The 14,010-nt window shown below is 45.0% G+C and overlaps 1 protein-coding gene across 6 annotated transcripts in view; it reads right to left on the minus strand.

Annotated features, from left to right (window-relative positions):
• Window positions 1-425: 425 nt before the first annotated feature.
• DGKG (diacylglycerol kinase gamma) overlaps window positions 426-14,010 on the minus strand; it is a 205,348-nt gene continuing 191,763 nt past the window's right edge. For 4 of the 6 annotated variants that reach the window (XM_038583635.1, XM_038583636.1, XM_038583634.1 and 1 more), the window contains one exon: window positions 6,066-13,845. In XM_038583635.1, the coding sequence (XP_038439563.1) occupies window positions 13,747-13,845 (99 nt within the window). In that variant the 3' untranslated portion in view covers window positions 6,066-13,746. Of the gene's footprint in view, window positions 1,421-1,521; window positions 1,665-6,065; window positions 13,846-14,010 lie in introns of those variants that run through there. The other 2 variants (XR_005383846.1, XR_005383847.1) reach the window with 2 other exon arrangements.

The raw sequence follows: 14,010 nt of genomic DNA on the forward strand, positions 1-14,010 counted from the left end.
TAGGGAGCCCAACACGAGGCTGGATCCCAGGCCCCTGGGCTCAGGACCCGATCTGAAGGCAGGCGCCTAACCGACTGAGCCACCCAGGCGCCCCAGGGCCTTTGTTTCCTTATCTAGAAAATACTAATCACGTCACAGGGGAGTTTTCAGATATCAATGAAATTATATCTATGAAATGATATCTACGAACTGTTCAGTAAAGGCTTATTGAATAGGAATTTTGGCTTCCTCTCCCCATCCTCCAACAACAGGAAAGTGGCAACAGAGAATTTCCATTCTTCAGCGGGCCCCCAGGCCGTGGGCACCTGTGACAAGGCTACAGCATAGTCTAGAGGCGCAGGCTCGTCTCCAGTGCTCTGCGGCTGATCACACAATCCAGATTTTTCCAGTGATGGCTTGAAAAGAAACCACCAGGAGGTCAGAGGTCAGCCATCCGCTGTCATTTTTATTTGTAGTGAACCATAGTTTCAGGACACACACACACACACACACACACACACACACACACACACACAGTACGTTACAGAACAAGGCCAGGGCACTCGGTGCAGGCAGACGGGCAGGCTGGTGCAGGCAGCCACCATTACGGAATAGCGTGTCTACGGGTGGAGGAGGCACTGGGGTTGGGCGAGCAAGGAGTGAAGGAAGGATCTGGACCCTGGCAACTAGTCACTGCCTCAGTCTGCACTCACGGGCTGCAGTTGAGGTGCATTGGGACCGTCAGCTTCAACCTATGCCCAGGGTCACCCCCAAACACCAAGGTTTGGCTAAGTGCTCTAAAAGGATGCGGTGCTTTTCCACTGGTGGGAATGAACTCTCCCCTAACATCCTGGCAATGAGAAAGGGTAAAATAGGTTTGATACACAGAAGGGAAAATGTTTACACTCCAGGGATCGAGTATATGTGTTTGTGTGTGTGTGTGTGTGTGTGTGTGTGTGTGTAAAGGTGGAGGGCTTATCCAAGAACTTCCTTGGAGGGTTTTTTTTCAGGTTGGTCCCCCAAATCAGCTGATTTCTAAGCATGATCTATCCTTGAGAGGGAAGAGCAGATTCTTTAAGGAGCAGGAGTAGCCCTCCAGGGTAGCAGGGCTGGGGGAAGCCTTGGGCCTGGTGGAACGAGGACCATGCCCCCTCTCCAATGGCCGCAGCATGTACTCCAGGTAAAGGCAAGATCGTGGAAGAGGGAAAGTCCTTAGAGCCCCCTTGTCTGATAGACAGTGAAAGAGAGGTCCCAGAAGGCTAAAGGACATGTCCAAGGCCCTGTGGCTGAGATAGGACGGTAGCCCCACTCCCCATGTTGCTCTGGTTTCCCAGGCAGGGTTTCATCCCTCACATCATCCTGGCACATGGAATGGCTCCCTTCCCCAGCAGCCTCTGTGGAACAGTTGCCAGACTTTTCCAAGATAGAAGGGTCTTGTTTTCTGCAGAGAGAGGGAGAAAAACATCCATCAGGACCTTTAGCAGTGGCTTCTTTGGGATTATGATTACTTGCTAACAACAACACTTTCTCAGAGATATCTACCGAGTATTGAGGATGATGGCACAGAGAGGCACAAAAGGCTACTTCTTCCCATTCTGTGCAAGAGGGCAGCTGTGCTATAAGCTGGCTCAGCAACTTGCTGCAGGACCCTCTTCTCTCTAGTTGGATCTCCTGCCTCTTGCCATCTGAAGAAGAAAGCAAGAGAGAAAACGGTGTAGGTTTGCTTCCTTGTCAGGTAACCTACTCACTAGGCAGGCACATTGCCTCTATCAGGACTGTGAGCCACCTTGGCAGGTTCACACAGATCAAAAAAGGCAATATTTAGAGCATCAGGCCCTGTCCAAGTGTAGACCTGGCTTGCCTCCTCCCCAGAGGCTTGGAAAAATAACTTTGGAGAGGAATTCTGTATGTGGTCGCCTTGGAACCAAAGCTGAATGACCACCATTTGTAACTCAACTACAAACAACAAACCACTGATTTTGTGCTACGCTGGCTTCCAACTCAGCGTGCCAGGCTGAACTCAATGACATCTAAGGAAGGGCCTTTCCAACAATAGGGGGCTGATTCCAGAACTCCTTGCTCAATGGACTTTTTGTATTAAATGAGGTAGTCAATCAGAAATTGTGACTCCAGTAGGATTATGCTTGTGGGTTATTGCTTATTCTGTTTTTGTTGATTTCATAGAAGTCAAACCCACTTCACTGCCAGGGCCTCTGGTCCCTCTGGTCCCTTCTTTGCTCCTGATTCTGTTGTTTTCATAATGAAGCTAATACCCTCTGGTCTGGGATGTTCAGCTATATTGTTTTGCATTAAACTCCCCAAAGGTTCTATACCCACAAAGGTGCTCTATGCCTAAGATGTGACTCAAAAGGTAAATAGATAAAGGAGAGTAGTATTGAACAGAGGGGTTTCAGTTAGACACTGGAGATAATTTCTTGATGGGAAAAGTTGCGAGACACTCAGATACATCCTGAAATTGGGCTCTGGACTATGTTCTCTGATCTTTCCTGAGCCTTTTCAGCACAGACTTGCCCAGAGATAACAAAGTGGGCAAATGTCCCTTTCAGATCCCTGTGATCCTCTGATTTTATGTATGAAAGCTCTAAAAATAGAATCATGGGAGAAAAAGGAAGAGAAATACCATGAGAATAAAAGAAAGAAAGTGGAAAAAGCAGGTATTGGGGGTGGGTGGAGATTAGGAAAAGCAGAATGTGATGGGAAATGCTGGAGAAAAAGCAAGAGAACCACGTTGAAACATGGTAAGAAGTTAGGATCCAGCGTCTATTGCCTGGCAAATAGACGTTGGTTAATAACACAGTATTTATTGGTGGGTAAATGAACAAATGTACAAACCACCCTCTCCAGCCCCATCTGGTGGGTGGGAAAACTGAGGCATAATTGGACACTAGTCCAAGTCTCCCTACTGCTCCTTGGTGTGAGGTGGGAAGCAGCGTTGGCCCCGGGAGAGGAGTAGAGGGAGAAGCGTGCATCTCCCCACCTGCCTGTGGGTAGGCAGCGCCCTGGGGTCTCGGCCTGTGAAGCTCAGGAAGGAGAATGGGAAGGAACAGGCTGAGCCCCTCCATCTTGTGTGGCACTGCCCCGAAGTGCCCAGGCCTGGAGCCACCAGGATGGCAGAGTGGAGCCCATCTCGGCCAACCGTGGCTCCTCCCCCTCCTCTCTTCCCTCAGGGGCAGGAGAAGAACTGAATCCTTTCTTCTCTCGGGAGCTATGTAAAACATCCACTGATTTTGGAGGTTGGGTTCCAGGCCTTCTCTTTCTTTCCTTCTCTCTCCTCACTTCTCTTTGAGTTTCCAGAGCGCAGTCCCCCAAATTTTCCAGAAGTTTCTTTCCTCCCTCAAGACAATGGGGTCTGGGAGAGGATGGGAGTCTTCACTAAGTCATTGGGAGGCAGGTTCAACTTCCTGCCAATGAGAACACCTGAAAGATCTCCCTAAATGTGTTTTTTTGTTTGTTTGTTTGTTTTTTTTTGCTTTGAAGGAATAGGGAGGTGTCCATTTGTTTTGTGTCTTTCTTCCCTCGACCTTGTTCACAAACATCTTGGAAGGGACATCCGAGTGGGAGTCCTCTGACATGTCAAGGAGGCTTTGGCCCTAATGGCCCTCCGTGCTCCTCTGGAGTGACCAAAGCCGTATGGCCTGCTCATGGAAAAGAGCTGAGAGAAAGACCAGTGCCAGTGTGAAGGTGCTCAACACACGCAGGTGAATTCTATCTTTTAGATACTATTTCTTCCCCTCAGGATAGTTGTGCCAAATTGAATCATTGGGATATAGGAGGGAACACTGTGCTTCCTTCTCCCTGCTCCAAAACGACTAATGAACAGTAGTACAAATAGGCCTCTCTGTTCTGAGGAGATAGAGGAGAGAAAAATCACATTGCCTAGGCAAGGCAAATGCGAGCATGCTCCCGGGGAAGGCCTGCCAAGAGCTCTTATATAAGCTCCAGTGAGCTCATGTGTTTTCTCGCCCATCAGCAGATCCTGGGCTTCAGGGCCAGGGGTTAGGCTGGAGGAGGGAGCCGAAGAGAGACTGTGTTCTTCCAAAGAGGGGGTGCTCTGGGAAGAAAACCCGGTCCTACTCTCAGGAGGATGAAAACAATTATCATTGCCGAGTCAGCCAACATAGACTTGCATTCCTTATGGCAGCAATGTCACGAAGAGAGATGATGGTGTTTGTTTCTATGACCCCCATGGTGTGGGGGAAGGGGTGGGGTGTTTCCTAGGTCAAATAGATGTAGATGTGCACTGGGAGTATGGATAAGGAAGCTTTTCCTCCTGGCATGGTGGAAAGCCAGATGGGTGCTCAGTTAGGTCCACCAGCCAGAGACTGAGTATATTAGGCCTTGGTTTCTGGTTGTTGCTACCACCCAGGCTGTTTTGAATAGGAAACTTATTGACTGAGACAGGCTGAACATTCTGGAAGCTGCTGTCACTCATTTTGCCTGCTTCTCTCATTTGGCAGAACCACTGAACCATCAGACTTTTGTAAGCAAACTACTGAACCACCTTGCCCACCATCTTGCCCAGAACATCTGCAGATGTTGCCCGGAACATTAGCTTGCCCTGACCCCAGAAGCTAAGCAAAGAGCAAGTGGAATGTTATCTTTGCCTATCAAAAACGGTATCTTGCCCTGCATAAGTGAGCTGAGGCTTCTCAACCAAGTTTCTCAGACGTTCTCTCAGGAGTTAACGCACTTCCAGTTCAATTATGCCCCAGTGGAGGGGGAAGACCTGTCTGTCCATCTCAGCAGCTTACCCCCCCACCCAAGTCTAGTGCCATGTTCATTACGTGGTGGGGGCAATAACCATAGCTGTCTTGTATATGATTAAATGAATCTGCAGATATAATGTTTCACTGTTTTGCCTGTCCCAAATAATACTGTGCCTGGTCTTTCTGTAATTACCAATGTTTTAAATAATTTTTATTAAAAAAATAAGAACATGCACTGTTTAGATAAATTTCTACCTCCTGCAAATGCTTTGTGTTTTCTCTCTGGCACCATTAATGCTTGTAACACTTCTCTACTTCATATCTTTTGAGAATTTATTTAATGTACTGTTTACTTCCCTCTCTCTAGATCAATCAGGAACGTTCTGAATACAGCTAAGACCTTCCTTGAGTTCCACCCAGAACTTTCTCCTCATTAGTGTTAGAGTAATGTCCTGATTAACTTCTATTTGTGATTGAGGAATGACTGAGTGTACCAGAGCACCGGGACATCTTCCAACAGCATTGTGTTTGATGTACACAGCCTTTCACACATAAGGAAGGATCCCCTATAATGATATGTGTGTAAGTATTTTGGTGTGAGACGTCATGACATCTGTAATTTAAAATACCTTCAGTAAAAAAAAAAAGATTCAAATATGGCTAAATGATAATTGTTGAATCGAAGTGATAGGTATATGTGTTCTCATTATACTCGTGGGTCTACTTTTCTGTGTGTTTGAAAATTTCCATAATAAAAACATTATTCCCAGATATTCTAATTCAAGGAAGTGTATTTAACCTGGCTGGCCATGGTGGGAAGCTTTAGGAGGCTGACAGAGAGAGGGAGGGAGGTGGAGATTACTTAATCCTTTTAGGCTTATTATCATTACCTTCATGCCTGGTGGTAGGAGAGTATGATGATAGCAAACCCCAAACAGCAATTTAATGATATCCTCTATTATTAACATCTTCCATGGATGTATGTTCCTCTGAGTCAAAAGATCTAGTTAGTTCTCAATCCTTTTGCCTCAAAGAGGTTGGAGAGAGAGGAAATATTCACCAGGAAAATTTTTCTTTTCTTGAAGATCATGCCATTTTCTGGTAACCAATCAGTATCAGTTTCTCAAAAAAAAAAAAAAAAAAAAAAAAAAAAGACGGGGTGCCTGGTGGCTCAGTTGGTTAAGTGTCTGCCTTCAGCTCAGGTCATGATCCTGGAGTCCTGGGATCAAGTGCCCCATGAGGCTCTCTGCTCAGCCAGGAGCCTGCTTCTCATCTCCCTCTGCTCCTCCCCACCCATGCTCTCTCAAATAAACAAAATCTTTCAAAAATAAATGAAAAAGACCACAAAAAGTTCATTAATTACTTTGAAAGTACTGATATTTATTCCCTCAACAAAAAACACACACTTCCTGGAGTCTTTTTCTGGATTGTCATTTATATTGTGAGGTTTAGAAATTCGTTTCCTTTTGTCCTAAGGAAAAAATAAATTACCATTTTATGAATCCTCACCTTGTAATTCTTGCTAAGATTCCATTTTTAAAAGGATTTTTTGTGTTTTTTGGGGAAAGGAAAAAGTTCAAAAATTTTTTTGCATCATTCTAGAAGCAGTCTTTTTATCCCAAATTCAGATTTTTCCAACAGATTTTTAAAAGGATGTTTCGGATCTCTGTTCCACCTTTATGTATCCTTTGCTGAATTCTGATGTTTGACTACCTGACCTCATTTCACTTGCTCCTCATTCTTAATATGGTCTCTGTATCCTTTAAGACAGATCTTTCGTATTATGTGAACACCCTAATCAGGTGAAGTCTTTGCCAGCTGTCTATGGTTGACTGCCTGTCATCTGAGCGAGGTCCTAAAACGAGGCCCAGCTGGCACCTTGGGGAGAGGGCCTTAGAAAAGGGGAGGGTAAGGTGTGCGTGTGCCTTCTGCAGCCCAGATGGGCTCCTTCTCAATGGGCCTCTACGGTTCTCCGGATGAGTGCTGTTTACCTCTCCAGCTTTGTGGACTTGGGTTTCCACTTCGAGAAGGAAGTCAGGAAGTTGTGCACATGGGATCGATTGGGGGGTAATAAGGCCTGCCACTGTGCCTGAAGCTCAGAGGAATCCACAATGGCACTGCGGGGACAGGCATGGCTTTGAAGGCAAATTCTGATAGATCTGAATCCTGGATCTGCCGCTGTGAGATCTGCTCTTTTTCTCAGTTTCCTTGTTTGTCAGGTAGGGAACTGTATACTGCCAACTTCATAAGGTTTCCTGTGAGGTTAACGGTGGTCATAAAAGTAATAGGTTTTGGACCACACAATAAATGATAGTTATTTACTAAAGTTTCATTAATGCCTGGACACATCCATATTACATTAACTCAACTTTAAGCTGCTTAAAAATAAAAAAGACTTGTCCTTTCTTTCATTTTTGAACTACAGTGCTCAGCTCCCTTGTCCAAATAAATCTGCTAAAAAAAAAATCCAGTTCTCCATGTCTTTTCATCTCTTGAATCTGTACCTTATTATGCCGATCTCTTACTGTGTTGTAACTCTACTTCTGTGCCGCCTTTTTATTCTTTTGCCCATTCTGACCTGATGGCTAAGAAGTAGATTGCAAATATTTCTGTCTTTCTATCCAAGTTGAATTTCATATTTTCTGAATCATGAAACTGCCCTCCATGTGACCTAGAAAGCCCTCTGATGATCCATATTTAGCTGTGTCCATCATTCAACAGATGTCTGGGTAGTTAGAGGCCCCCATGAGCTCCCTCTATATCCTGTGGTTTCAAGTTCCCGAGTTGTTAGTTAAAAAGCTTTCATCGCCTCTACCTCCCCTTCCCCTACTCATTCCAGGATAGAAGGACAGATACCCACTTTAGCTATTCATTCATTTAACAAATATTTATTCATTACCTACTACATGCATGATGCTGGGTTCTATGTTCTCTTCTTTGAGTCCAACTTGCATTTTCCTAATTTGGAGCATTTAGAGTTGTCCTCATGTTTTCTGATTATTTCTCTAGAATCCGCCTTGGGTATCCAATCACATGGTCTCTCCTAGCTGCAGTGTTTCCTGACCCTTGGGAGGCTCGAAGGCTTAACTGAAAACTGGTGCCTTGCTCTAATGCACCTGCCATTGTGGCCACAGATTTCAGGATAACGTCGGTTCATTGTGGGCTCCATCTAAGAGAGTTCAGCTAGCAAATGAGGCTGCAGGGCTACACTTGCCTGCGCCACGGGCATAAAGAATGAAGTGGTAGCCAGGGTGGGTGCCCAGCAAGTTGAGCCATTAATTTCCCCAAACCCTTGGTTTTCTGTGTCCCTGGTTTCCCACAGAGATTCCCGTGAGGAAAGATGCCTGTCTGCTTTTTGAGCTCTCTGGATCTTCCCATTAGATAGCTTCTCTTGGCATCTGAAAGGCAGCCTGCCATTCTGTTCTCCTGTGGAATACAGATGGCCCAGCCCACGCCTATCACTAATGAGGATCACATGCAGAGCCTTCTTGTGGGGAGGCTCCCTTCAACAACCCCACCCCTCCTTCCCCATGCAGGCCAGGCACCGTTGACCGTGGCATTTATATCTGAGAAGGCTGCTTGCTGCTCTCCCACTCACAGAGTTGAACAGAAAATCTATTAGGTAGCCCGGGGGAATGACTCCCATTCAGCTAGAATCTGAAACATTGAAGATGAAGTTTTGGCTGCCAATTTGATTTCAAAGTTGAGGTTTGGGGTTCCAGCTGTCCAAGGAGTCTGTTGACTTTAACTGTGAACAAGCACTGGAAGTTCTTCAGTAGGAACATGATGAGATGGCTAAACAGAGGTGGACCTGATAGATCCATTTGCCAATGCTGTGTAATCTCACCCAGAATGATGGTAGGGTTGGAAATAGACAAGAATGTTAAAAGCACTAAAGTCTAGTAGAAAAAGCATACATTTTGGTGAGACAGATCCATGTCAAGTGTTCGCTGTTACTACTTACTATCTGTTTGACCTTGGACAAGGTACTTCACCTTTCTATGCACTAATTCCTTTACCTGTGACATAAGTACAATGCCTGTATCATAGGCTGTTCTGAGGAATAATGGGACACCGCATGAAAAGACCTTGACATGGTGCCTTGTATCCAGTAAGCAATAAATGGGAATTCCCTTTCCTCTCTCCTTTTCCTGTTTTCTCTCTATAGTAGAAAGTTGAAAGATGTACTCTAACATGATAGGACGTCAAGGTGAGATACAAACAATGGCTCCATGGGAAATTCCAGACAATTCTGCTCTCTTGTTTTATCTAAAACTTGATTAATATTTGAGATGTGTGATGGTTTCTTTTTCCATGTTATCACAAGTCAGCTGCAGGTCTGATGTTTGTGACTAGATGAGTTCCACACTGTCAATATGGACCCTGACAGAAAGGCAGAAACTCTTTTGGTCTGAATACTGTACCTCATTCCTTTAACTCTCCAAGCTACTGAGGGGAGATCACCACCACTAGCTGTCCTCAGAGGATATCAGTGATTGATTCTGGTCAATCCTGCCATGTATTAGATGGGGTCTAATTGTCTAGTACCCACTGATCCAGAAATCTCTCTGGGAGTCATTTTCATTCTTTCAGAAAACAAGGGACACTGAGGTATGATATTCAAAAGAAAGTAACAGATTCTGAATTATTTCAACAGCTTCTTGGACAAGGTAGATCTATCATTGCTTGTTCCCCACCCAACCAGGTCGAGGCTCATCCTGTAAGAGTGGGTAACTTTTCATTCCCCCAGAAAGCAGCCTCTTCCATATTTGGCCAGTTCCAAAAGCAGTCATTAAATTGAATATAAATCAACCTCTCTATAACTGTGCTGTTCAGACCTGGTTCTGTTCTCTGGAGCTACACAGATGAAGTCTGACCCCTGGCAGCTATCACATATTCTAGTCCCTTCCTCCTGACCCCTGAGGAAGCAGAGAGTCCAGATCCTTGATTCTTGCTTGAAGACATGTAGAGGGAAACATTAAAAATAGTTAAACAGTCACATAGAAGAAATTAAAGAGTGTCTTAAGAATGGAGACTCCTTGTCCTAGAGAAGTACTTTTTGGAATATTATTGCTGAAGACATTTACTTGCGTGTTCCTATCTCCACTGAGAACAAAAAGAAGAAATGGTGGGCATAAGGCAGTGTTGCTAATCTACAGATGTTGACAGACAAATAAAAGACACTACGATTCTTTAAGGCGAATTCTCAGAGTTAAGCCTTTCAATGTCTCTCCTAGAAAGGGAGCTAGTACTTGATCACAGAACTCTGTTTTCATGTAGCATTTTATGACTACTAACATTTTGTGAAACACATCTTAGGAAATTATGGTCTCAGATATGCTGTGGGGACTTAGACATTTGAAATAACTTCCTGATTGGTTATTGTTGGATCCTGGAACTGGTGGCTAAGGAGCACTATGAAGTTTCCTTCCTTGGAGGGCTGGTAGACTCTTCCTCCTTCCCTTCCTCTCTCCCTTTGATATTAACATTAGGCACCCACTTGCCTGGGAATGTTGAGGTGTAGGCCTGGGACATAGGGGAATCTGGAAGTCTAGATCCTTCCCATTCCCATGATTCTATTTTTATGGACCCAATTGTGGTGTGTTCCACGGAAGGTACAGCCTAGCTGGGACAGGAGGTAACAGAGGGTTTTGGCCAAGAGGAGAGGGGGCTAGAGATGGGAAAAGTTGATGCAATTATTTTTGTCAGGAATTGGAACCAAAGCAGCAGGAGAGAGTAAGTTTTAAGACTCTCTGGCAAAGTAACTTCCTAATCTGTCACTGAGTATGTGTAAAAAAGTGATTAGTGGGTCTCTATATTTATCATGATTACTCACAAATATGTAATTTGCATAATATATACAGCACATTAAGTACTATGTCACCTTATATAATGTGCATATGTATAATGTATATGCATGTTATGTAACGCCAGTCTGGAGGCTCTTCCAGATTCTGCCAAGTATTTCCTAATTTATTTGGCAATTTTAACATATCTTTTCCATCTGTGGAAAGAACTATCTTGAGAGGAGCTGGTCTCTGACCTGAAATATAATCATTCTACTAAGCCTATCTCCATTCTCAACTCACTGGAGGAAATCCACAAAGACCAAGCCATAATGAGATGCAACTCTCAGCTCAATAGTCCAGGGACAACACAGCGTATTGAAGATTTTCTGTTTTTAATTATTTTTATTGCTGGTGGGGTAGAACCGTGGGGGCAGGTGAGAACATGTCTGTGGCATGGTCACAATCAGAATAGGATGAAGGGTAACTAAGGGATGGGATTCTGCTCTGATTGCCTAACTGTGTGGACTTTGGGAAGTCCTCGAACCCTCATTAAGCCTCATTGTCTCATTATTAATATTGGGAAATTAATACCTTCTCCATCAACCTCTGAAATTGCTGGAAGGCCCACTATGGTGAGGTACTCTACAGGAAGAAGACTCTCCTGGTCACAGGAGCTAAGGAATGAGTTGCAATTATCACACTACACAACAACACTAGACTTACTGAGGTTACCAAATTGGAAGTGCAATTCCACTGCTTTGTTATACTCAGTGGCTCTAGGGTTATGTCTCTCAAGCAACACTGCAAGTCCTATGCACCAGACTAGAACAGGCAGCGGCCACTCTGCCTTGTGGATCTCTGAGACTCAGTTTCACCTGGGCATAGGGTCACATCCCAAGAGCCTCAATCTTGGGCAATCGGGGTCAAAACACATGCCAAAACTTCTGTCAATGTCTCAGAACCAGTGACCTCAAATCTGAACCTGCTTTTGTTTCAAAATCAAGTGGCTTCCAAGATAGTACCTGTTGTTATTCTGGAGCTTGTTGGTCCGTCCCATCACCAAGGATCTCATCATTCAGGACATTCTTCAGGTGGCCTGGATTTCCCCTCACCCACCGGTTTCGCACTGTTAGGTCCAGCAGGATGGTCCTAGATGACTGCTTCCTTCAGAGTCAGGATCAATGTGTACACACAATCTTAATTTCCCTTCCTTGTGCAAAGCTCCTGACTCAGTGCAAGATTAGAGAGGGCTCAGTGGAGTAATGTCGAGTGGGCCCAAGTTTCCTTTCAAGAAATCTCAGAGGGGATGGAGGTCCAATGGAGCAAAGGTGCCAAGGCAAATGTTTCTGCCTACTAATGAAGCTCTATACAGACTTGCCCTCGGGAAAGGAGGGTAATGCTGGCACCAGCTGCATAAAGCCCACTGGGCTCTGCCGAGACCCCTCCAGGTGCTGGGTGGCAGCACCTTGCAGAATGTGCCTTGGTCCTTGTGAGTCTCCATTGAGGTCATCCCTGCAGCCAGAGGTGTTTCCAAGCTAAGCGGCCATGATGACCATGATGAGCTGACATGTGGAGAGTTTAATCTGGTGATCTGTCTAGTGCCTTCAACCTCGACCAACTTCTTACCAGTTCAGGCCAGAAAGAATCTCTGGAAGCATCATGAGGCCCTCATTTTCTTGTGTGGGCCTGTCCCATCCATACATGTGCTACACATTCATTCTTCCCTGGAAACCTGGATTCGAATGGAACAATTTCTCAGTGACCAGAAATGACCCTATTGTAAGACGCGTGGGTTCTTTTTTCTAATAAATATCCTCTTAATGGCATCTATTCCCAAACCACATTAGTTAAGATGCCATGGACAGGTCTCCTAACTTTTCTGAGACTCATCGTCTCTATCTGGCAAATGAGAGAGTAAATTCTGTCCAGTATATCTTTCATGGCTCTTTTGAGAATCCAGAATAGGAATTCTCAGTCTCTTTACAATAAGAAGCTACTTTCATTTCCCTTAAATCTCATGATCACCATGGGGAAATGTGTCTTGACAATGAAATGGTGGAATGGGGGAGTAAGAACCTTCTTTTTCTTTCCCACTTTCTGTTCCTATTCTACATATTTTTTTTTCCCAAATCAGGAAAAGTCCATCAGTAAATAAATATTTATATATACATGTATATATAAATATATATGCTACATATATGTACACACACACATAAGACCATCAGAAGGGCCCTCAGGTCACACTTTGGGAGTAGTAGGTGCAAAGAGGCAGGTGGGAACCACCTGATGGTTTGTCTCCTGGTCTTCTCAGCAAGAGGCCCTTCCTTCTCATCTTCTCTGCCTTCAGGAATAGTCTGCCACCAGGGCTTGGAACTCAAACAGGAAACACGCTTTGGCTTGAAAAAGAAAGAAACTGGGGGTGGTTTTTTTTTTTTTCTTCCCTTTTTACACAATATTATGACACCAATTTGAAAAATAAATCCCAGTTTCTCTGCTTTCCCTCCCAGGTGTTCACAGAACTAAGAAAATAAATACCACATCTAAGGTGTGCTGTGCAGGCAGCTCTGGGGGCTCTTGGAGCCGTCTCTAAACAAACACACAGCCACCAGAAGAAGACTTTGGGAAAATAACAAGTGCCCACTGACAGTGTGGAGAACCAAGAATGGAAACACAGCTTTCCACAGCCTTTCTGCCTCCTCAGCAAGTTCAGGGAGACGCTGCTGCTTGAAGGACAACTAAGAAACCAACGTGCGCTTGCTGAGCCCTGCCAAGGGCTATGCTCTGAGAGTTGGAGGCCGTTTGTCTCTGTACAGAGGGACCTTTGTGTAAATTCTCTGGAATGGGAGCTCTTTTCCCTGGCCACATCCGATCTCACCAGGCAGGAAACCTGCAGCCTGCTTCTTGTGAGCGTCCATGAGGGAACTTACACGACTGGTGGGAAGAGAGGGGGATTTCTCCTTCAGTCTCAGGGCCTTCTGGGAATGTGGAGGTTGCCATATGAGCCAACCACACCCTGGCAGGCCCTAAGTCCATTCAAAATTTTCATTGGTACTGGCTCTGCTGGGTGTGCCCATTGTTGAAGTAGACAGAATGTACAGCAAGATGAAGATTTCTTCCTGATGGGTGGCTTTGCTTCCACCGGTTAGAGATGAGTGTGCATGTGTGTGCGTGTGTGTGCATGTGTGTGTGTGTGTGTGTGTGTTATAGTCTCTTGTTTTCTCTCTTGGTTTAACTGGCGTTTGGCATATTATTTAGTCTTTTGAACGGCTCTTCCTCCTCAGTGAAAAGAAGCTGCTCTTCTGGGGAGGCCCCATCATCATAGGCGCTTGATTCTTGTGAGTAATTTTAATCTAAAAGCAAAGAGGCATAAGTGAATTAGTGGCATGCAGATCCCACTAACCTATGAGAGAGGGAGTTGTAGAGGGAGGAAGGCAGGCCAGCTTCGGGTTGGAAGGAGCCCCATGCAGAAGGACGACTGTCCTTGAACAGCTTCAAAATTGGCAACTGGACCCTCA

This window comes from Canis lupus, chromosome 34 (genome assembly GCF_011100685.1).
Source record: "Canis lupus familiaris isolate Mischka breed German Shepherd chromosome 34, alternate assembly UU_Cfam_GSD_1.0, whole genome shotgun sequence".
NCBI lineage: Eukaryota > Metazoa > Chordata > Mammalia > Carnivora > Canidae > Canis > Canis lupus.